The sequence below is a fragment of the Urocitellus parryii genome, chromosome 15 (assembly GCF_045843805.1).
Source record: "Urocitellus parryii isolate mUroPar1 chromosome 15, mUroPar1.hap1, whole genome shotgun sequence".
NCBI lineage: Eukaryota > Metazoa > Chordata > Mammalia > Rodentia > Sciuridae > Urocitellus > Urocitellus parryii.
The window spans coordinates 15,199,112-15,221,141 of record NC_135545.1 but is presented as its reverse complement, the minus strand read 5'-3'; the positions used below and the strand labels follow the sequence as shown (position 1 = coordinate 15,221,141).

At 36.6% G+C, this 22,030-nt stretch overlaps 2 protein-coding genes across 5 annotated transcripts in view; one reads left to right on the top strand and one right to left on the bottom strand.

Moving 5' to 3' along the window:
* Znf540 (zinc finger protein 540) overlaps positions 1 to 21,917 on the top strand; it is a 34,211-nt gene extending 12,294 nt beyond the window's left edge. For all 3 annotated transcript variants that reach the window (XM_026379270.2, XM_026379268.2, XM_026379269.2), the window contains 4 exons: positions 6,079 to 6,156; positions 8,126 to 8,252; positions 10,061 to 10,156; positions 16,311 to 21,917. In XM_026379270.2, coding sequence (XP_026235055.1) covers positions 6,148 to 6,156; positions 8,126 to 8,252; positions 10,061 to 10,156; positions 16,311 to 18,088 — 2,010 coding nt within the window. In that variant the 5' untranslated portion in view covers positions 6,079 to 6,147 and the 3' untranslated portion in view covers positions 18,089 to 21,917. The remainder of the gene's footprint in view (positions 1 to 6,078; positions 6,157 to 8,125; positions 8,253 to 10,060; positions 10,157 to 16,310) is intronic.
* LOC113175099 (uncharacterized) overlaps positions 1 to 22,030 on the bottom strand; it is a 192,123-nt gene that overhangs the window by 132,574 nt on the left and 37,519 nt on the right. The gene's annotated exons all lie outside the window — the stretch shown is intronic.

The following is a 22,030-nucleotide window of genomic DNA, read 5'->3' as shown; positions in this document are numbered from 1 at the left end:
CTTTTAAATAAAGAAAACCTTACATAATGAAAAACAATACAGGGCTGGGGATGTGGCTCAAGCGGAAGCGCGCTCGCTTGGCATGCTCGGGTCGCTGGGTTCGATCCTCAGCACCATATAAAAATAAAAGAAAGATGTTGTGTCCACCGAAAACTAAAAAAGTATTTTAAAAATTCCCTCTCTAAAAAGGAAAACAATATAAAGTCTCAGTAATCTAAAAATATAGTATTAACATAAGGAAAAACATAGACTAATGGAACAGAATTGAGAGTTCAGAAATAAACTTTGCAATTATGGTAATAATTTATTTTCATAATAATTTCCTTTTTTGGAGAGGGTGTGGGCAATTGATTTTCAACAAATGTGCCAGGACAATTCAATAGGAAGGGGATAATCCTTTTTAAGTGATTAACTCGTCATAAAGATTAAAATTTTTGTCCTTCAGAAAACACCAAACTGCTTAAAGTGTAGCACAGTGGTAGATCACTTGCCTAGCATGCATGAAGATCTGGGTTCAATCCCTAGGACTGCAAAAACCAAAAACAAAAGAAAGAGTAAAGCCAAGTCATAGATCAAGAAAAAATATTTGAAAAAAATCATATATAATATATAGTTTGTGTCTAGAACATAGAAAGAAGACTTATAACTCAATAGGAAGATTGGTAACTCAAGTTTTAAAATGTGTAAATACTTTTTAAATTTTTCTTTATTTATTTAGTGTATCAGGGACAGAGTCTCACTGAATTGCTTAGTGCCTCACTGTTTGTTGCTGAGGCTGGCTTTGAACTTGTGATCCTCCTGTCTCAGCCTCCAGAGCTACTGGAATTCTAGGTGTATGCCACCCCACTGGACAATGATTTATTTAAAAATATATATTTTTTTACTTGTAGATGGACACACTCCTTTTTTTTTTTTTTTTTTTTTTTTTTGGTACTTAACCACTGAGTCACATCCCTAGACTTTTGAAAAATATTTTACTTAGAGACAGGGTCTCACTGAGTTGCCTAGGGCCTCACTAAGTTGCTGGGGCTGGCCTTGAACTTGAAATCTTCCTGCCCTAGCCTCCCAAGCCACTGGAATTATGAAATGTGCCACCTTGCCCAACACAATACCTTTATTTTACTTATTTTTATATAGTGCTGAGGATCAAACCCAGTGCCTCACATGTGCAAGGCAAGCACTCCACCACTGAGCTACAATCCCAGCCTATAAAGTGTGTAAATGATTTAAATAGACATTTCACAAGAATGAAGTACTAATACATGCAACAGCATCAAAAGACCTCAAAACCATTCCACCAAGTAACAGATTAAAGACACAAGGCTATATATTGTACAGTTGTATTTATATGGACTGTCCAGAAGAAACTAAGATAGAAACTAAATTGGTAATTGCTAGAAAGTGGAATTGGAAACAGGAAGTAACTATAAATGTTATGAGGTTTATTTTGTGGTAGTGAAATGTTTTTATAATTTTATTATTTTAGTTGTTGATAGACCTTTATTTATGTGTTGTGCTGAGAATTGAACCCAGAGCCTCACACATGGCAGGCAAGTGTCTGAGCTCCAGCCTCAATGAAATGTTTTAAAGTCAGATCATGATAATGATTGTTTGACTCTGAAAATTTACTAAAAATCATTAATAGAGCATTTAAGTGGGTATTATATAAGTTATATCTCCAATAAAGCTTGTTGTTTTGGGGGGTACCAGGGATTGAACTCAGGGGCACTCAACCACTAAGCCACATCCCTGGCCCTATTTTGTATTTTATTTAGAGACTGGGTCTCACTGAGTTGCTTAGTGCCTCACTTTTTGATGAGGCTGGCTTTGAACTCACAATCCTCCTGCTTCAGCCTCCAGAACTGCTGGGATTCAGGCGTGTGCTACCATGCCTGGCAAAGCTGTATTTTAAAAGACTTTTTTAGAAATAAACCCATATACCAGGAAGATACAAAAAGGAACCTGCAGGGAGACTTTTATCAAGTGTACGATGTCTTTTGGAAATTTTGGCCATGTCTAGGTATGAAAAATATACCTAGAAAATCAAATGGAGGAATAATAGAATTGGTTTACATTTTGGGAACTAAAGGAAAGTATGAAAAGCAATTCATTTAAAATACAAGCATGAAACAGGGTGAGATGGCACATGCATGTAATCCCAAACACTTGGAAAGCTAAATCAGAAAGATCAAAATTTCAAGGCCAGCCTTAGTAATTTAGCCTAAGCAACTTAGTGAGACTCTGTCTCAAAAAATAAAAGAGTTGGGAATATGGCTCAGTGGTAGAGCACAAGGCTCTTTGTTCAGTCCCCAGTATTGAAACACACACACACACACACACACACACAGGCATGGTAATGGATGAGTGCATAACTTTCTATTCATTTTGCTACCTATTGATGTCTCTTTGACTATTTTATTGTGTGTCATGTTTTATAAACTGATTTTATCCCTAACAGGATATACTGTTTTTTTTCCATATTCAAACCAGTTCTGCAATTTAGCATTTAATAACTATGATCCATTATGTGGATTTATTATAATATATTTAACTAGCCAGCCATTCTTAATCCTGTGAAGCTGAATTACTCCCAATTTCTATACCGGGAATTTGTTTTTTTCTCTTTCAAAGTAGGAGCACTTAGGAATGTGGCATTAACTTCTACCAAGTAAAATACAAGTAACTATACCCGCCCAATTTTGATATTAGAAGGAGCTAATTTTTAAACCAGTTAGCTGGATTTTACTGATAAGAGAATATTTCCCATACCATAATTCACAGTCTGCCCTCTGGGACACAGTATTTTCCTCACCGTGGTTCTGTAAAGTGCTCAGCCAGATTTCTAAAGGATTGATTTGATATTTGGAAATATGAAAATGGACAAAAAGAACAAAGAGTCAATATATGCTACAACTTAGAAGAACCTCATAAACATGTGAAGGCCAGACACAAAAGGACATTGAATATTATTGAGTTTACAGGTGTGTGCTACCACACCTGGCTGCATAATCCATTTTATAAAACATATACGGTAGACAAATTTATAGATACCAAAAGTAGATTACCAGAAAATGGGGGAGGGAGGAATGGATAGTAATTATTTCATGGATAGTATTTATTTTTAGGGGGCAATGATAAAGTTTTGAAACTAGAGAGAGGTTGTAATTATACAATGTTGTGAACACACCACTTAATTCTATACTTTAAAATAATTTATTCTAAGTTACATGAATTTCACATCAGTTAAAAAGGGCAATGATATTGTCATAAGAATAGATAGGTAGATCATTGTAGTAGAATTGGGAGTCCAGAAATTAGCCCATACTATTCAATTTGGGAAGAATCGTCCTTTCAATAAGTAGTGCTGGGAAAACTGGATAGTTAACATGCAAAACAATAAAGTTGGTCCCCTGCCTTACACCCTATGTAAAAGTTAGGTGGATGTGGTGGTGCTTGGCTATAATCCTAGCTATTCAGGAGACTGGGACAGGAGGATTACGAATTCAAGGCCAATCTCAGTAATTTAGCAAGACCATGTCTCAAATAAAAAGTGTTAGGGGTGTGGCTTAGTGGTTGACTGCCACACTGTGCCATTTGAAAAAAAAAAAAAAAAGACCTAAATGTAAGAACTAAAATTATAAAACCTTTAAAAGAAAATAAAAGGATAAGTCTTTGTTTGGCAAGGAATTCTTAAATATTGTATCAATGGCTCAGGCAACAACAACAAAAACAGGCAATTTTTTTTCTTTTTTTTTTAGTTTTAGAGGGACACAATATTTTTATTTATTTTTATGTGTGCTGAGGATCGAACCCAGTGCCTCATGCATGCTAGGTGTGCACTCTACCACTGAGCCACATCCCTACCCCCCAAAAATAGGCAAATTGGACTTCATCAGAATTAAACATTTTGAGTAACTCAAAAAGCCCAAAATATCTTTTGAAATTTTTAAACATATTTTTAATTATAAATTAACATAATACCTTTATTTTATTTTTTGAGAGAGATTTTTAAATATTTATTCCTTAGTTTTCTATGGACACAACATCTTTATTTTATTTTTATATGGTCCTAAGGATCGAACCCACTGCCACACGCATGCCAGGCTACCACTGAGCCACAACCCCAGCCCCAAGCCCCAAATATTTGTTATCCTTTGCAGGAAATGTTTGCTTACCCCCAATCTATATCATTTTTGTGACTTATTGTTGGTATGTGTATTCAATAGAATTTATTTAACCTATTCTTTATTGAAGACTATTATTTCCCAGTCTTTTCCTTTTTAAAATTAGTTTATTTGCCCCTGTTTGCATATATCTTTTTGCCCATATATAAATTATTTTCTCTAGGGACCTAGAAATAGGATTGTTAAACACCAGGCTTGTATTGGTTTTTGTAGTTTTGTTTTGTTTTGGAACCAGGGAATAAACCCAGGAATGTTTAACCACTGAGCCACATACCCAGCTTTTTTTTTTTTTTTTTTTTTTGTGTGTGTGTGTGTGGTGCTGGGGATTGAACCCAGGGCCTTGTGCATGCAAGGCAAGCACTCCACCAACTGAGCTATATCCCCAGTACCACCTAGCCCTTTTTTTTTTTTATATATTAGAGACAGGGTCTCACTGAGTTGCTCAGAGCCTCACTAAGTTGCTGAGGCTGGGTTAGAACTTGTGATCTTCTTGCCTTAGCCTCCTAAATCACTGGGATTATAGGCGTGTGCCACCATGCTCAGCTTATAGAGAAATTCTTGTAACTGAAAAAAATAAATTACTACTAGTTCCGGAATATTTATTTTATTTTACCAATACCTGAGATCCTCCCCTGTTTGTTTTTATATCACATAAACATGAATTAGAAAATTTACCCTCTTGTGATACCATTGTATGACATTGTGTGTCTATTTTGTTCCAACCTTGCTAACATGTAATCAGTCTTTTAAATCCATCTGTGAACTAAACATAAAATGTTACTTGTCCCTTTAACATATCTTCTTAATTAGCAACATTTAATACTTCCTGGTAAGTTACTTCTATTATTATTCATGCTCAGGTTTCCCAAGGTGTCATAAGAAATTCTGCATATCCATAGCAAGAGCAGAGTTGAAAACAAACTGGCTTTGTAGTTGGACAATTCTGGAATCAGAACTCATATGTGCCATTAATTAACTAGATTTAGGTTTCTGTTTCTAGTGTTTGAAATGGAGATAACAACAGTGTTTTAGGGCTATTCTGAGATTTATATGATTGATACATGCCATATAAGTTAACTTTCTTTTTTAACCGATGTAGGGATGATAAATTCACTTTTCACAAAGTTTGGGTATGAAGAAGTAAGAAGGATGTCAAGCAGAAAAATCCTGTGGATGATTCTGCCTGGGGGAAATGGGGAGCTGCAAGCCCTGAGAATTCTGGTAGTTCTAGTTCAGGTGAGGGTAGGAATCCCAGTAGGCAGGTACAGTTTTGCAGTGATAAAGGCTGTCATGCATTGTCCATGCTGGAGGTCAGCAAATGTCACATCAATAAAGGAACAAATACTAAGTATTTTAGGCTTTATAGGCCATATAACTCTGTTAAATGGCTATTGGAATTTTCTGAAAGTAGCCATAGACAAGAGTAAACGGATGGTCCAGATTTGGTTCATGGGCCATAGTTTGCAGACTCCCAGTCTGTTCTGCCTTTTGTCTTCAAGTCCAGGGAGGCCAGAAAAGGCTTAAAGCAAGGAAAACTGCCGTCTATTTTAGTTTGTGTGGTCACTTTTTAGAATTGAGAATCAGGAAGGAGAATCTAGTCAGGGCGGTTCTGAACATCCCAGCCTTGGGCCGAGATCAGCATCTTCATAGTGGGGATTGCCCAGAACTCCCCTGCTGAAGATACTGATCATGAATTCTAATACAGGTGAGCCTCTGCTCTTTACAGTAGCCCAGCTTCCTTGACAGGGAGAATATGAGGGAGGAGCATGTGAGGGAAGTATGGGTGCCAGTGTTTACAAGCAAGAATAGAAAAGAAAAGATTATTTGCATCTTTTTGTTACTTTTGAAACAGCCTCTTGTCATTGGTTCATTTTTTTTTTCTCATCCAATTCAGGTTTCTCAGAACTTTGCTTCTCTAGAAGAACCCTGAGGAAGACTGGCCAGTTCTTGTAAACCTAAAACCATGGCACACGTAAGCAGCTGTCTCTTTCTTTCTTGAGATTCCCCAACTCCCTTTTAGGGTCACGTGAAAGAATTTTCATTCTTTATACTGAACCTTCTTATTTAACTGAAGTTTTCTTTCATCTCTAATTGTCCCAGTGGCTCTTATATGCCCCTGTTTTCTTTAACAAATATTCATCTGAACCTGACTAAACCATGCAGCATCTGCTGTGCATGCATTCTCTGTCTGCAGCACAAATGGGGCAAAAACGAAGTCTCCGGAGGGAAGTATTTTACTTCATCAGAGCTGAAGTGTAATCAAACAAAGGATGAGCTTATCTGATGACACACAGGAAAACTAAAGTTTTCCAGGGAACTGTGTCTGTAGGCAAAATGCAGTTTAGTGTTGATTGGCTTCATTCTTACTATATGGTTGGGTTCTGTGTATGGAGCAATCGAGATCTTTTCTGGGAATCTCCAAGAGGTGAAAATCCACAATAGGAGCCATTTTGAGTTTGAATGGAATAAGCTGGTCTTGACATCTGTGTGATTTGGCTTATTCTACATCAAGATTCTTTGTTCCAGGAACAAAGAAAGTGTACAGTATTTATAAGAAAATCACCCAGAGGCATAAATATTAGATCTTTGTATTCTCCCATGATTAGAGAAACCTTAAGAGAGATTAACTAACATAAATGTCTTACTTTCTGGATTCTATAATTAAGTTTGGTATATCCATAAGATTGTATTATTATTATTATTATTATTATTATTATTAATTATTATTATCATTATTACTATTATTATTATTTTGCAGAGCTAGAGATGGAATCCAGGGTCTTGTGCAGGCTAGGCAAGTGCTCTATCACTGAGCTACACTCCTAGCCTGCTTGACTATTACTTAGCTGATTAAAATAATTTATATCCCAGCAGCTCAGGAGGCTGAGATATAGATATAGGATCAAGAGTTCAAAGCCAGCCTCAGCAAAAGTGAGGTGTTTAAGCAACTCAGTGAGATCCTGTCTCCAAATAAAATACAAAATAGGGCTGGGGATGTGGCTCAGTGGTCAAGTGCCCCTGAGTTCAATCCCTGGTAATAGTAGTGGTAGTAATAATAATAATAATAATAATAATTATTATTATTATATTTATTTTTTGTAGTTGTAGTTGGACACAATAACTTTATTTATTTTTACGTGGTGCTGAGGATCAAACCCAGGGCTTTGCACATGCAAGGCAAGCTCTTTACCACTGATCCATAATCCTATCCCCTATTATTATTATTATTATTATTATTATTATTATTTATAAGATGGGCTAAATCCAGCTGCTCAGAAGACATAGGTGATTAGAATCACCTGAAGCCACGAAGTTCAGATGAGCCTAGACTCTTGTCTCACATGAATAAATGAATAACATTTATAATAGAATTGCCCAAATAAGGAAAAATTAAGAAATAATGACATAAAGATTAAGCTGAATATTTTAAAAATTCTTTAATTTTATACAAACCCATTATTCTAGGAGAGATTTTATATAGTATTTTTTTTAATCTTTATTTATTTTTATGTGGTGCTGAGGCTCAAGCCCAGGGCCTTGCAAGTGCTAAGCGAGTGCTCTTTTGCTGAGCCCCAGCCCTTATATAGTATTTTTAAAAAAAATCTGTATGATTTTAAGTAAAGGAAAAGATGAATTTGCTTATATCCATTGTTTAATTTAATTGGGCAACATTTAATTTATTCTCAAAAATGTTTGAGTAATCAAAGAATCCCATAATATATAGGAAATTTTGCATGTGGCAACTAGATTCTTCAAGAAAATAAGGCCATTCTACTCAAACACCAGAGTCATTCCTTTCTCTTACCTTTGTGATAAGCTTTCAGCCCTAGCCTTTGTTTTGTATAGTCTCCCACTTGTTGCAATGAAATATTTTATCTCCTATTTTTCCTTAAGTATGCATTTTATAATTTCATCAGTAATGTGTTCGTTTCTCATTTCAGAAACTAGTGAAGTTCAGTGATGTGTCTGTAGTCTTCTCTCAAAGGGAATGGAAGTGCCTGAACCCTGCTCAGAGGGAATTGTACAGAGATGTGATGCTGGAGAATTATAGCAACTTGGTCTCACTGGGTAAGGTCATTTACCTCAAATAATTTAAACACTGCTCTCTGAAATAATAGCTTTTTCTTACATGAATTCAGAACCTTTGTTTATTTTGTGGTACTGGGGATTAAAACTGAAGGCCTCATCCTGCTAAACACATCATTTACCACTGAGCTATATCTCTAGCCCTTTAGGACTGTGTTTTAAGAAAGTAACTGAACTTCTTCCCTGTTACTCAAGGAATTAATTGAACTTCACTGGTATGTAAATACCATTTCACCACACTATAGTGATCTTCATGAACCATTTCCTTAATCCATTGCTATAGTTGCATCTTTTTTGATGACTAAGGGACTAGATTTGAATTATGGGATATTTATTCCAAAGTCAATTTCAAAGAAATAACATTTCACATTGAAGTTGAGCTTATAATTGCTTATGGGGGGCTGGGGATGTGGCTCAAGCGGTAGCGTGCTCACCTGGCATGCGTGTGGCCCGAGTTCAATCCTCAGCACCACATATAAACAAAGATGTTGTGTCCACCGAAAACCAAAAAATAAATAAAAACACTCTCTCTCTCTCTCTCTCTCTCTCTCTCTCTTTAAAAAATAAAATAAAATATATAGAATTGCTTATGGTTGTTCTATTTGGCAGAATAACAGTCCTACCCAGTGTCACGACTTATGTCATAATTTAAATTAGTAATGTATTTAAAAATAAAATGAATGCATTCTGTTTCTCACAACAAACACCTTGTGATTGAAAATTAAAATCCATTAACTTAGCTCTTGCTTCAAACTAGAGCTGGGGTTGTGGACTCATAAAGGTATATTAAAAAAAAAATCTCTTGGGGCTGGGGATGTGGCTCAAGCGGTAGCTCGATCGCCTGGCATGCGTGCGGCCCGGGTTCGATCCTCAGCACCACATACCAACAAAGATGTTGTGTCCGCCAAGAACTAAAAAATAAATATTAAAAAATTCTCTCTCTCTCTCTGTCTCTCCTCTCTCACTCTCTCTTAAAAAAAAAAAAAATCTCAGGCTGGGGTTGTGGCTCAATGGTAGAATGCTTGCCTAGCATGTGTGAGGCACTGGGTTTGATTCTCAGCACCATATATAAATGAACAAAATAAAGGTCCAAATAAAATAACACCAACTTTGTTTAAAAAAAAACTCAAAAAGAGAGAACTTTGGGGCTGGGATTGTGGCTCAGTAGTAGAGCGCTCACCTAGCACAGGTGGGACCCGGGTTCGATCCTCAGCACCACATAAAAATAAAGGCATTGTGTTGTGTCCATCTACACCTAAAAAAAAAAAAGAAAAAGAAGAAGAAGAAGAACAAGAACAACAACAACTTCAAACTATCTTAGGAAGCTTCTTTTGCTCCAAATAAATTAGTATCAATAAAATACTAATAGCTAATAGAGTGCTTACCATATACCAAGAATTGTTCTAAATATTAGCCATGAAATAGGTATTACTTTTATTTTCATTCTACAAGTGAGAAAACTAAGGCCCAGAGAATTTAAGTGGTTTGCTTACAATCATTGGTATGTAGATGGAAGAGCAGAATCTGAACCCTTATAGTCTGGCTCCAGAGTCGGTGCTCTCAGTTACTACTGTCTCTCAACAGAGTGAGTCTGCAGGAGTTTTAATTATAAAATGGGACCTTTTCCCTGCATATTAAGTTTCTTTATGCTCTAGGATTGTGCGGTTACCCTAATTTGAGTATTCTTTAATCTTAGTTTTCTCTGAAGTATATATCAAGTCTTAAAATGTTTTTGAACTTGGCATATCATATCACTTTTATATCTTGTTGTATTTCTTTCTTGTAATCAGGATATTCTGCCTCAAAGCCAGAAGTGATTACCTTATTGGAGCAAGGCAAAGAGCCGTTCATTGTGATTGGAGATGTGCAAGGAAGACGGTGTGCAGGTAAGTGAGGGCTCACCAGGTAAATGCCAACAAAAGCCAGATGGTCAAGGTGGGGGTCACAGGTTTGCATGCTGTTATGGCCTAAGAGAGGAAAGAAAACAGATTTTTCTTAGTGTAAAGTACCAAAAGAACTTTTATGTGCATTCTCAGTTATCACTGTCTGTTTTTTCCCCTTCTCATATTACCTTCTAATTTCAATTAGAGATTGTCAGGAGGGAAGAAGGGAGGGAAAGAGGAAGATCTGGGAACTGAAATAGAGCAAACGCTTACATGAATTTATGAATATGTCAAAATGAACCCAAATATTAAATATAACTATAATGCACTAATTTTAAAAATTCAAAAGAAAATGCTCTCTTTCCCAGTGCAACCAATTGATTTCCATATTTTTTTCCTGCAGTGATTCTTAAGCTTGTCTCCAATTCCTGAAAGTTCATTCATTTACCTATTCAGCATATATTTACTTACTGATTGCCTTCTCTGAGCCAGGCAGTGTGCCAACTATAACATATATTTTGGCAAATAGGCAAATGGGAGACACTCAGTAAACTGTAAACCAATGAATAGATAATATAATGTGAAATCATGATGCATGCTATAAAGGAAAAGTATGAAGGGTGAGGAGGTGGAGTTGGGCTCGATGCTCAGCAAAGCCTTTTGTAAGGAGGGCATATTTGTGCAGAGACAGGAAATATCGGCTTATATGGGCTTATATCCTGTGAATAACTTGAAAGAAATCATCTCGTGAAGAGGGCAATGAGATTTGTATGTTTGCAGAACAGCAAAAAACTCAGAGTATATTTAGAGGGGGGAAGAATACTAAATAAGAGTTAAAGTTGAGCAGGAGCCAAATCTTAGTTTTTTTTCCCACAGTGGGAAATTTGGATTTTTCTTTTCAAAGAAAGATTGAAAGCCATAATCTCATATGTTTTTAAATGATCATAATTTATACTATGTGGAGAATATACTAAATGGGAGCAAGATTGGAAGTAGAAAGGTCAGTGGACAAACTACTTCAGAGGTCTATACTAGTCATAGCAATGATAGTAACTTGGATTAGGATGGTGGTGAAAGGGTGGCGTATTCATCTTGTGCTTTGGATGCAGAGCTAATAGACCTGCTATGAGGTATAGGTGAAGGAGATGAATAGAATCCAGCTGATCTAGGCAGACATGAAAGATGGCTTGGGGAATGGAAATAGAGTCCTGTTTTAGGTATCCAGTTTTCCCTTGGTATCCATGGAGGATTGGTTCTGGGGTTTCCAACTGATCTCAAAATCTGTTCAAGTCCCTTAAAGTCATCTCTGGATTCCTTATAATACCTAAAACACTGTAAAATGCTACATACATAGTTCCTACATTATATTTTTTAGGGAATAATGACAAGAAAAAAGATGTATGTGTTCTGTATGTGTTTTGTATGTGTTCAGTACAGATATAATTTATTTTCACATATTTTAGTCTGCATTTGATTGAATCCATGGATACAGAACCTGCAGATATATTACAGTTAAGATGCCAGTGCCAATGGTATCTGAGGATGAAAACTTGCTAGCTTTGGCTCAGAAAAGGAGGTGAGGCACTGGTGATGGTGATATAGAAAATTGTAGGTTGGGAATGTGGTTCAGTGGTAGAGTTCTTGCCTAGTATGTGTAAAGCCCTGGATTCAATCTCTGATAACATGTGCATGCACATACACACACAGACACACGCAGATACATACATACACAAAATGGCTATTTGTCATCAAGGATGAGACATTAAGCTGGCATCTGAAAAAAGCAAGTTTAGTATTCAGGGAGAGGTTAGGACTAGTTATATAAATTTGGGTGTCCAACCAAGGGACTAGATGAGATATTTAGGACTGCTATAACCTACCACCTATTTTTAGAAATAAAGTATTATTGGATCGTAGCCATAGCTATTTAGTTACATATTGTCTGGAAGATGAGTAGTTGAGGCCCACAGAACCTAAATTTTTTTTAAAAAAGAGAGAGAGAGAGAGAGAATTTTAATATTTTTTTTTTTTTTTAGTTCTTGGCGGACACAACATCTTTGTTTGTATGTGGTGCTGAGGATCGAACCCGGGCCGCACGCATGCCAGGCGAGCGCACTACCGCTTGAGCCACATCCCCAGCCCAAACCTAAAATTTTTATTGTTTGGCCCTTTACAGAAAAAAATGTATTGGCCCCTCCCCTAGGGAATGGGTATTAAAGGAGGCCAGAAGAGACAGAGATGATGGAGGCCCTTTATTTAGAGAAGGAAGAAGAGGCAGCATGTAGATTTTGGTTACTCAGACCTAGAGAGAATGGTGCTATGAAACAAATGAGGAAAATGTTTCAGGAAGGAACAGTAGATACAGGTGGACTGAACTGAGCTTCACCCACAGGATATGGCAGGAAGGAAATTCTTGGTGACCTTGTGTCAAGGGGATAAGGTGTCAATGGTATTGAGGATGAAACTTGCTAAGTATGGCTCAGAACAGGAGGTGAGCCACTGGTGATGGTGAGATAACAAGAGATTTTGTTAAGAAATGAACTAGAGATGGGTTTAGAAGCTAGAAGGGTGTGTGGGGTATGATGAGTCAATTTTAAGATGAGAATGATGTGGCTCAGAGGTAGAGCATGCAACTAGCATGCATGTGGCATTGAGTTCAATCCACAGCACCACATAAAGTAAAATACATTGTGTCCACCTATAACTAAAAAGTAAATATTAAAAAAAAGATGAGAATGAGTCCATAGAAAGAAAAAATATTGAGGTAGAAAAAAGGATTATTGTGGAAATTGGGGAGGAGTAGGATCCAGTTCATAAGGAAGAATTAAGAGAATTATAAATATGATATGGATACAGGTGAGTTGATGCGACAAAGGAATGGTTATTTCTTTTTTAAAATATTTTTTTAGTTGTAGATGGACACAATAACTTTATTTTTATTTTTATGTGATGCTGAGGATCAAACCCAGTGCCTTCCACATGCAAGGTGAGCACTCTATCACTATGCCACAGCCCCAACTCCTTCTTCTTTTTTTTAATGGATACAATACCTTTATTTTTATTTATTTATTTTTTGTGGTGCTGAGGATTGAACCAAGTGCCTCACTTGTGCTAAGCAAATGCTCTACCACTGAGCTACTACACCCCAGCCCTCTGTTTTTATTAGAGGAGTAAGAGAAATCATCAGCTAAGAATTGGAAGGGTGTTTGAATTGGAAGAATTGGAAAGTGTGTTTGAAGTAAAAAGATGTTAAATATATTTTTAATATTTGAAAGAACGATCAAGGCTTGTAGTCGGAGAAAATGCAGGTTTATTGAGGAACAGCTATGCATATTTATAGAGCCGAGAGTGGTTTGACAGTTATGACAGTTTAATGGTTGAAGGGTTTGACAGTTGACATGGGGAGCTTTCTGATTGGTGGGTAAAGATCATGTGAGCCAGCAGGGCTAGTCTGATTGGTGGGTAAGGATCATGTGAGCCAGCAGGGCTAGTCTGATTGGTGGGTAAGGATCATGTGAGCCAGCAGGGCTCACCATTGGACAGCTCTTCTTGGGGGATGGGAAAGTTAGTCTTTGGAGCTGGGTTGATCCCAACAATATTGGTATTCAGTTTACCCACACTTCAATGGCTTGTGTACCTTTTGTGTTCTGAGGACCACCAATGAAAAGTAATAATAGTTAACAGAGCACTTAATCTACATAGCTCAGGCAGTCCTCATAAAGGCTATAAGAAAAGTACTATGAACTAAGTAGGGTTGTTACCCACTATAATTCCAGAGATTACAGAAACGGTGACACAGGCTAGCAATTCCAATTAATTGAGAGGTTAAGGCAAAAGGATCACAAGTTTGAGGCCAGCCTTGGCAACTTAGTAAGACCCTGTCTCAGAATAAAAAATTTTGAAGTAGTAGGGTAGCTCAGTGGTAGTACTCCTGCGTTCAATCCCCATCACACACACACAAAAAAAGTATTATTATATTGTTATTTTATAGAATAAAGAAACAGGAACACATAGAAGTGATATACCTTACATAAGGTAAAGTAATAGAGATGGAATTCAGACTCAGTATGCCTCAAGAATCTTTACTCTTTCTTTGTGCTCGGGGGATTGAATCCAGAGGCACTTCACCACTGAGCAACATCCCCAGCCCTTTTTTATTTTTTCGTTTTGAGACAGAGTTTCACTGAGTTTCTTAGGGCCTCACTAAGTTGCTGAGGCTGCCTCCTGAATTGCTGGAATTACATTGTGCCCCATTGTACCTGGGAAGAATCTTTACTCTTAACAAATGAGTATGCCTTCAACACATGTTTATTTAATGCTCCTTTTTGGCCAGTACATATGGATTTTTTTAAAGGAAGAAGAGTTTAAACTTTTAAATCAAGATTTCAGTCAAAAATGGGAATCTGGGGGCTGAGGTTGTGGCTTAGCGGTAGAGCGCTCGCCTAGCATGTACGAGGCCCTGGGTTCGATCCTCAGCATCACATAAAATAAATAAATAAAATAAAGGTATTGTGTCCAACTACAACTAAAAATATATAATTATTAAAAAATGGGAATCAGAACATGTAACCTTTATGAATAATTGAAAGAATGACTGATCATATACTTAAATGAAAGTCAGGATGGTAATGTGGACACTGAATGCTCTTGGGAAAAATCTGAAAGAGGTACAGTGACAAAAGTGATAAAGAAGGAGAGAAGGAGAGAAAGAAAAGTAAAATCAGGAATACAGGGTCTTGGGGGCCAAAGTCCAGAAGAGGATCTTACTCCATTTAGCAAACTGGCAATTAGATGCAGTTCAATGGGCAGAGGTCATATTGTTAGGAGCATGCATTTTTTTCTTTATCAAAAATAAAGGAAATAGAAATTTTATTTCTTTTTAATGGGTTTTAAGGAATCAGAGAAACACATGTAAGAGTGTGTACAGTTTTACATCATTTCACTCCATAATGTAGTCTACATTTACAATTTTTTAGTTTTAAGTCTGTACAGTGAGGGCTGGGATGTGGCTCAGTAGTGGAGCGCTCACCTGGCAGGCATGGGGCACTGGGTTCGATCCTCAGCACCACATAAAGATAAAATAAAGAGATTGTGCCTCAAACTAAAAAATAAATTTAAAAAATATGTATGGTGAGATTTGGTTGATATTTGACTTTTTTCTTTTATTAGAAATGCTCCTGTGATGCACTTAAACGGACAGCTCCTGTTTGATTAGAAGTTATTAAGTGTAGTTTTTGTAGATTTTCAACATTATCATGATGCTGGAATTGAGAGTAAAGGATGTGACTTACAACCAGTAGGGTCAGCCTTTCTGAGATGTTTGACCTAAGATTGAAAAATAGGGAGGAGTCAGCCTTTCATAGAGCCCAGGATGGATTTTTAGGAGATGAAATAGCTTGTGGAAAGCTGCATGAAATAAGAAAAGATTGTAGCGTGATCTGGGAGCACAGTCCTATATGGGAGTTGAAGAGGATGTTATCTTTGAAAGGCCTTATTATATTCAATGGTAAAATGTTTGAAATTTATTCTGAGAGAAAGAGAAAACTATTAAAATTGTTAAATGGAGATTCTCAAACTTTTATTTATATCAGAATCATCTAGTAGAGTTTTAAAAATTCAGATAGCTGAGCATGGTAGCACATGCCTGTAATCCCAGCAATTTGGGAAACTGAGGCATAAGAATCCTAAGTTCAAAGCCAGTCCTGGTAACTTAGTGAGGCCCTTTCTTGAAATAAAAAATAAAAATGTCTGAAGGGATAGCTCAGTGGTAAAGTGCCCATGGGTTCAATCCCCAGTACTAAGCAAACAAACAAAAAAAAAAAATTCAAAATCTCGTATAGATTTGATTTACAGCTTGGAGTGATACCAGAATAACAGGATTTGTAATAAGTTTCTCAGATGATTATGATCCACACAAAAATTACAGAACCATTATATAAACTATTTGCCACATCACCACAATTGTATATTATCTTTCATACTTCAAACTCATATGGTCTGCTTTCAAATTACAGAACTCTATTGTAAAGCTTTCAAGCCATTTACTTCTAATGAGAATTATTTTCACTTTTGTCTACTATTTTGAAGATGGAAGCTTTTATGTTTTTCTGACTACAGGAAAAATAGTTCTTGTGTACTTTTTTTGTTTTTCTTTTAGGATTGTTCTCCAGATACAAGACCAAGAAATTACCTTCAGGAAAGGATGCTGATGAAGCTAGTTCGTCCAAATCGGAGACAACAGAAAGAAGAAAAACTGTTGGACTTAAGGGAACCACTTCGAGAAATGAGTCGCAGAACAAAAGTCAGTCTAAGGGTCAACAGGGACCTCAAGAAAAGAATTTCAGGCAAGTGAAAAGCACTTATAAGAAAAGGCCAACAGAGAGAAAGCAGACATCTTCGAATCAGAGAACATCTAGTGGTGGGAACGCTAGTGAAGGTAGGGAACGTGGGAAAAACCTTAGTTCTGCCTCTAACTCGGGTCAAAGGGAAAAAAATACTCCTGAGGAAAAGCATGATTGTCCAGAATGTGGGGAAACTTTGAGTAGTGTCTCCCAACTTAATCTACATAAGAAAACTCATAGTGGTGAAAAAGTCTATAAATGTAAACAGTGTGGGATGTACTTTGGTCATCACTATCAGCTTATTTTGCATCAGAAATTTCACAGTGGTGAGAAACCCTATGAATGTCAAGAATGTGGTGAGACCTTTACTCTTTTCTCACAATTCAGTCGACATCAGAAATATCATACTGGTGAAAAACCCTATAGATGTAAGAAATGCAAGAAAAGATTTAGTAGTAGTTCAGAGCTTTCTGAGCATGAGAAAGAGCATACTGGTAAGAGGTGTTTTGAATGTAAGGATTGTGGAAAGTTTTTCAGACTTAATTTCTACCTTACAGAACATCAGAAAACCCACACTGGGGGGAAATCCTATAAATGTAAGGAATGTGGGAAAGCTTTTAGTGTAATTGGACAGCTTACCCGCCATCAGAAAATTCATATGCGTGCAAAACCCTATGAATGTAAGGAATGTGGGAAGTCTTTTAGACTCAGTTTATATCTCACAGAACACAAAAAAATACATAGAGGCAAGAAACCTCACGAATGTAAGCATTGTGGGAAAAGCTTTAATGTCCGTGGACAGCTTACTCGGCATGAGACAATTCACAGTGGTGTAAAACCCTTTGAATGTGAGGTGTGTGGGAAGGCTTTTGGTTATAATGGTGACCTTCGAGTGCACCACAGAATTCATACCGGTGAGAAACCACATAAATGTAAGGACTGCGGGAAGGCCTTTATGCTTCGTTCAGCCCTTACTGAACATCAGAGAATTCATTCTGGCGTAAAGCCCTACGAATGTAAGGAATGTGGGAAGACATTTAGAGGGCGCTCCCAAGTGAGCCTGCATAAGAAATTTCATACTGACCTGAAACCCTACAAATGTGCAAAATGCGGGAAGACCTTTAGATTTGGTTTCTACCTGAGTGAACATGAGAGAGTTCATACTGGGGAAAAGCCCTATAAATGTAAAGAATGTGGAAAGGATTTTATTCGTAGAGGAAATCTTAAAGAACATCTGAAAACTCATTCAGGTGTAAAGCCCTACGAATGTAAAGAATGTGGAAAGTCCTTCAGTTGGCGTGGTCAGTACACTCAACACCTGAAAGTTCACTCAGGTGAAAAACCCTTCAAATGTAAGGAATGTGACAAGGCCTTTAGTCGCATGGGAGACCTTAGAATCCATCAAAGGATTCATACTGGTGAGAAACCTTATGGGTGTAAAGAATGTGGAAAGTCTTTTAGACTTAATTCACACCTTATTGAACATCAGCGAATTCATACTGGTGAGAAACCCTATGAGTGTAAGGTGTGTAAGAAGGCCTTTAGACAGCGATCACATCTTTATCAGCATCAGAAAACCCATAATGTAACTTAATATAATACTGCCTTTCCATTTGCATGCTCTGGTTATTAGAATATCAAAAACAGACAGAAACTCTGTCAGTGTGCCAATCTTTCTTTAGATGTGTTAACTTAATAATTGTGTAAGAACCTTTTAATGCCTCTCAGTCCTTGTTGAATTTAAAGGAATTCATACTAGAAAATAAACCTGTCGATGTAAAAATTGTGGAAAAGTGTTGTTAGCAATGATATACTATCATCATTGCCTTTCCACTACTCTGATACCTGTGTGATATCAAGCAAAACATGTAGGTCTTGTTGCCTCAGTTGTAAAATGATACCTACCTAAAAGTGTGGCTAGTGGTGTATACATCATCAATAATGGTTATACAGTATACTGTAACGTGTGATACTGTGAAAACTGTCTGGCCCCAAACTGTTTTTGAATTATTATTGGATATTATTGTTTTCATTATTATCAGCATTACTATTAGTGAATTTAAAATAGAAAGATAAAAGTGGAGGAAATAACATAGAAAGACCATTCAACACTTGCTATGTTTTGGGCAGATCATCTTTGATAAAAATCTGTTATATGGATTCTAAACGTTTAGAATCCATATAGGATATGCAATCCCAACCAGATGGTGTTTGGAGGAGGGGCCTCTGTGGTTATTAGGTCATGAGGGTACAGTCTTCACAAATAGGAGTATTTCCATGATAAGAACATCCTCCAAACCTAGATAGTTCTCTTTCATCTTCTTTCAACCACAGGAAGATACAAGTGAGGAATCAGCAACACAGAAGAAGGCCCTCACCAAAATCCAAACATGCTGGCACTCTAAGCTTATACTTTCAGCATCCAAAACTTATATTTATAAGACACTAAGTCCATGGTATTTCATTATAGCAGCCCAAACTAACTGGGAAAATCTATTAGAACACAGAACGTGAGAAAGTTTGAATTCAAACCATAGTAAGTTCTACCAGAAAATTAAAGCTCAAAGAGAACTAAGGATTCATAACTGCTGAAATATCAAGGAGAGATGTGATATAATTTACCTATAATAATGTAGAACTTATAACTATTCCCCAATTCTATTATGAAAATTTTCAGACAGAAGAAAAATACATTCTGATACCCATTTAGCCCTCTGGCTAGATCTGAAAATCTGTACTTTGCCTATTTGCTATTTTTTTTCAGAAATACACATATACATCTGTATACACACACACACACACACACACACAAACATTTTATTTATTTATTATCTACTTGCATGCTCTGGTTATTAGAATATCAAAAACAGACAGAAACTCTGTCAGTGTGCCAATCTTGAACCCAGGGGCACTTTACCCCTGAGCTATATCCCTAACCCTTTTTATTTTTATTTTTTTTTTAATTTTGAGATAGAGTCTCACTAAATTGCTTGGGACTATCTGTGAAATTGTGTGATGAGATATAGCACATCTCTACAACAGAATTAACAAGTGATTACACAAATTATTCAAACAGTCATATTGAAATAAAAACTTAAAGGGATTTTTATAGCTGGAAAGATGGAGTAGATGTCCTTTTGTTCCCCCTCTTCCTCCCACTACATTCATCTCAAACCCCTAGGTAGTATACATCAAACAAACACAAAATTGGAAATATTGAGAGAAGAAAACAAACTTGCTAGGGGACACAAAACCCAAGGGATGACATGGTGGCATTCCATGGGATTTATACCCCAGTCTTGGAACTAAAGACTGACAGCAATACTGAAATGCCAATAGGCAGAGATAGGGTAGGGAGAGCCTCAGGAAAAGTCTACTTTCTAGCCGAATAAACAGGAAGGGACAGTGGAGCAAGAGTGGAAGCATTGAGACAATAACCCCTCCAGCCAAAAAAAAATTCTGCAGCTTGGTTTTTGTATATATCAGTTGTTTGCTCCTTGTCATCTGAAGAGTATTCCGTTGTATGAATGTGACATGGTTCATCCATTTACTCACTGAATAACATCAGAGCTGTTTCCAATTTGGGGCTATTACAAATAAAGCTACCATAAAATATTCACATGCAGATTTCTATGTAAACATAGTTTTCATATCTCTAGGAAGGATGCCCAGTGATGTAATTTCTTGATATTATGGTATCTGCATGTTTATGTTTTTAAGAAACTACCAGTTTTCCAGATTGGTAGTGCCAATTGGTCATCCTCACCAGCAACATGTGATAGTTTGTCCATCCTCCTTCCTTGGCTTTGTCACTGTGTTTTTGTTGTGGTAATCTGGATAAGTCTGTAGTAATATTTCATTGTCATTTTAATTTGCATTTGCCTAATAACTAATGATGTTTAATATCTTCTTGTGCTTCTTTGCCATCTATATATCCTCTTTAAAAAATCTTGTGATATCTTACATTTCCTGTCCTTTTCCTAAGTGTATGAATTGATTGTTTACCTTTTTTTTAGAACTTATTTACATATTCTAGAAATTAGTCCCTTAGTTAGATGTGTGTTTTGCAAATATACATATATATATTTCCCAATCTGTAGTTGTAGCTTCATTCTCTTCACAATATTCTTAAAAGAGTTATTTTTATTTTTAAAAATTTGTGGATCTACCACCACTCCTGACATGGAAATCCAAATGAAGAGCCTAGATTTCTACATTTGCAATCTATAACAGAGTGTCCAAATGTCCCGCCAGATAGGAAAAAAAAAAAAAAAAAAGCCTGTTGTGAATCCAGGGCCTTTCATCTCCATCAGGCAGTGAACAGTCCTCTTTGCCCAGGAAAGGATAAAGAGGAAGATACTTTGGGGAATAAGAACTTTTAAAAGCTCCCAAATATTCCTAGGAATTTAAAAGGCCACATGAATAAGCAGGACTGAGCATATATTTAGGAAAAAAATTGGGGTGGCCATAAGCTCTTACCTTTCTGTCAGACCTTCAGGTTCTGTACAAGCAGAAAGTAAAGGCTAATTCAGAATTGTAAACTGGTTGAAGATTGAAGATGTGCCCTAACACACAGCCTATCTGCAAAGACTGGGAGTTTTTGTTTTATTCCAAGCACTTAAGTTAGCCCTAGCTTGGGAGTTTTTGTTTTATTCCAGGCACTTAAGTTAGCCCTAGCTGGGCACAGAATTAATGGAACAGAGACTTCAGTGTTCACACACGACAAAAAATACAGAATGTAAAAATTAATTCAGAAAAGTCACTTAAAGTACAACCAGCAACACCAACAAAACTTACAGGATGGCAGACTCTTAATTTCTAGGGTTGCCACATGATAATATTCAATGTCCAATTTTAAGTGCATGCGTGCACACACATACACACATACACACATACACAAGTTAGCAGGCAAGCAAACCAGAAACATATGTGAAAATCAATAGGAACTGAGAAAACACAGTAATTAGACAAAAGGTCTTTAAATTTTTTTTTAGTTATACATGAACACAATACTGTATTTTTATTTATTTTTTATGTGGTGCTGAGGATCAAACCTAGTGCCTCACATGTGCTAGGGAAGTGCTTTACCACTGAGCTACAATCCTAGCCTCTAGACATAAGTTTAAAATCAGCTGTCTTAAATATGTTCAGTGAGCTCAAAGAAACCACATATAAAAAACTAAAGAAGATTGAGATCAATGACTCTGCAAATAGAGAATATCGATAAAGAAATGGAAAATTTTAAAAGGAACTGAATAGTTTAGACTTGAAAAGTATAATAACCAAAATGAAAAATTCTCTGGAGGGATTCAACAGCAGATCTGAGCAGAGAGAAGAAAAAAAAATAGCAAATTGAAGATAGGGCAACTGAAATTCTCTAGTCTTAGAAGCACGAAAAAAAGTAAAAGAAAAAAAAAACCAGATCTTCAGAGACTTATTGAATATCATCAAACCTAAGAATGGACACAAACATATGTATTTGTTTTATGGATAGATAAAGGGTATCCAGAAGTTTCTCAGACAGAAAAAGGGACAG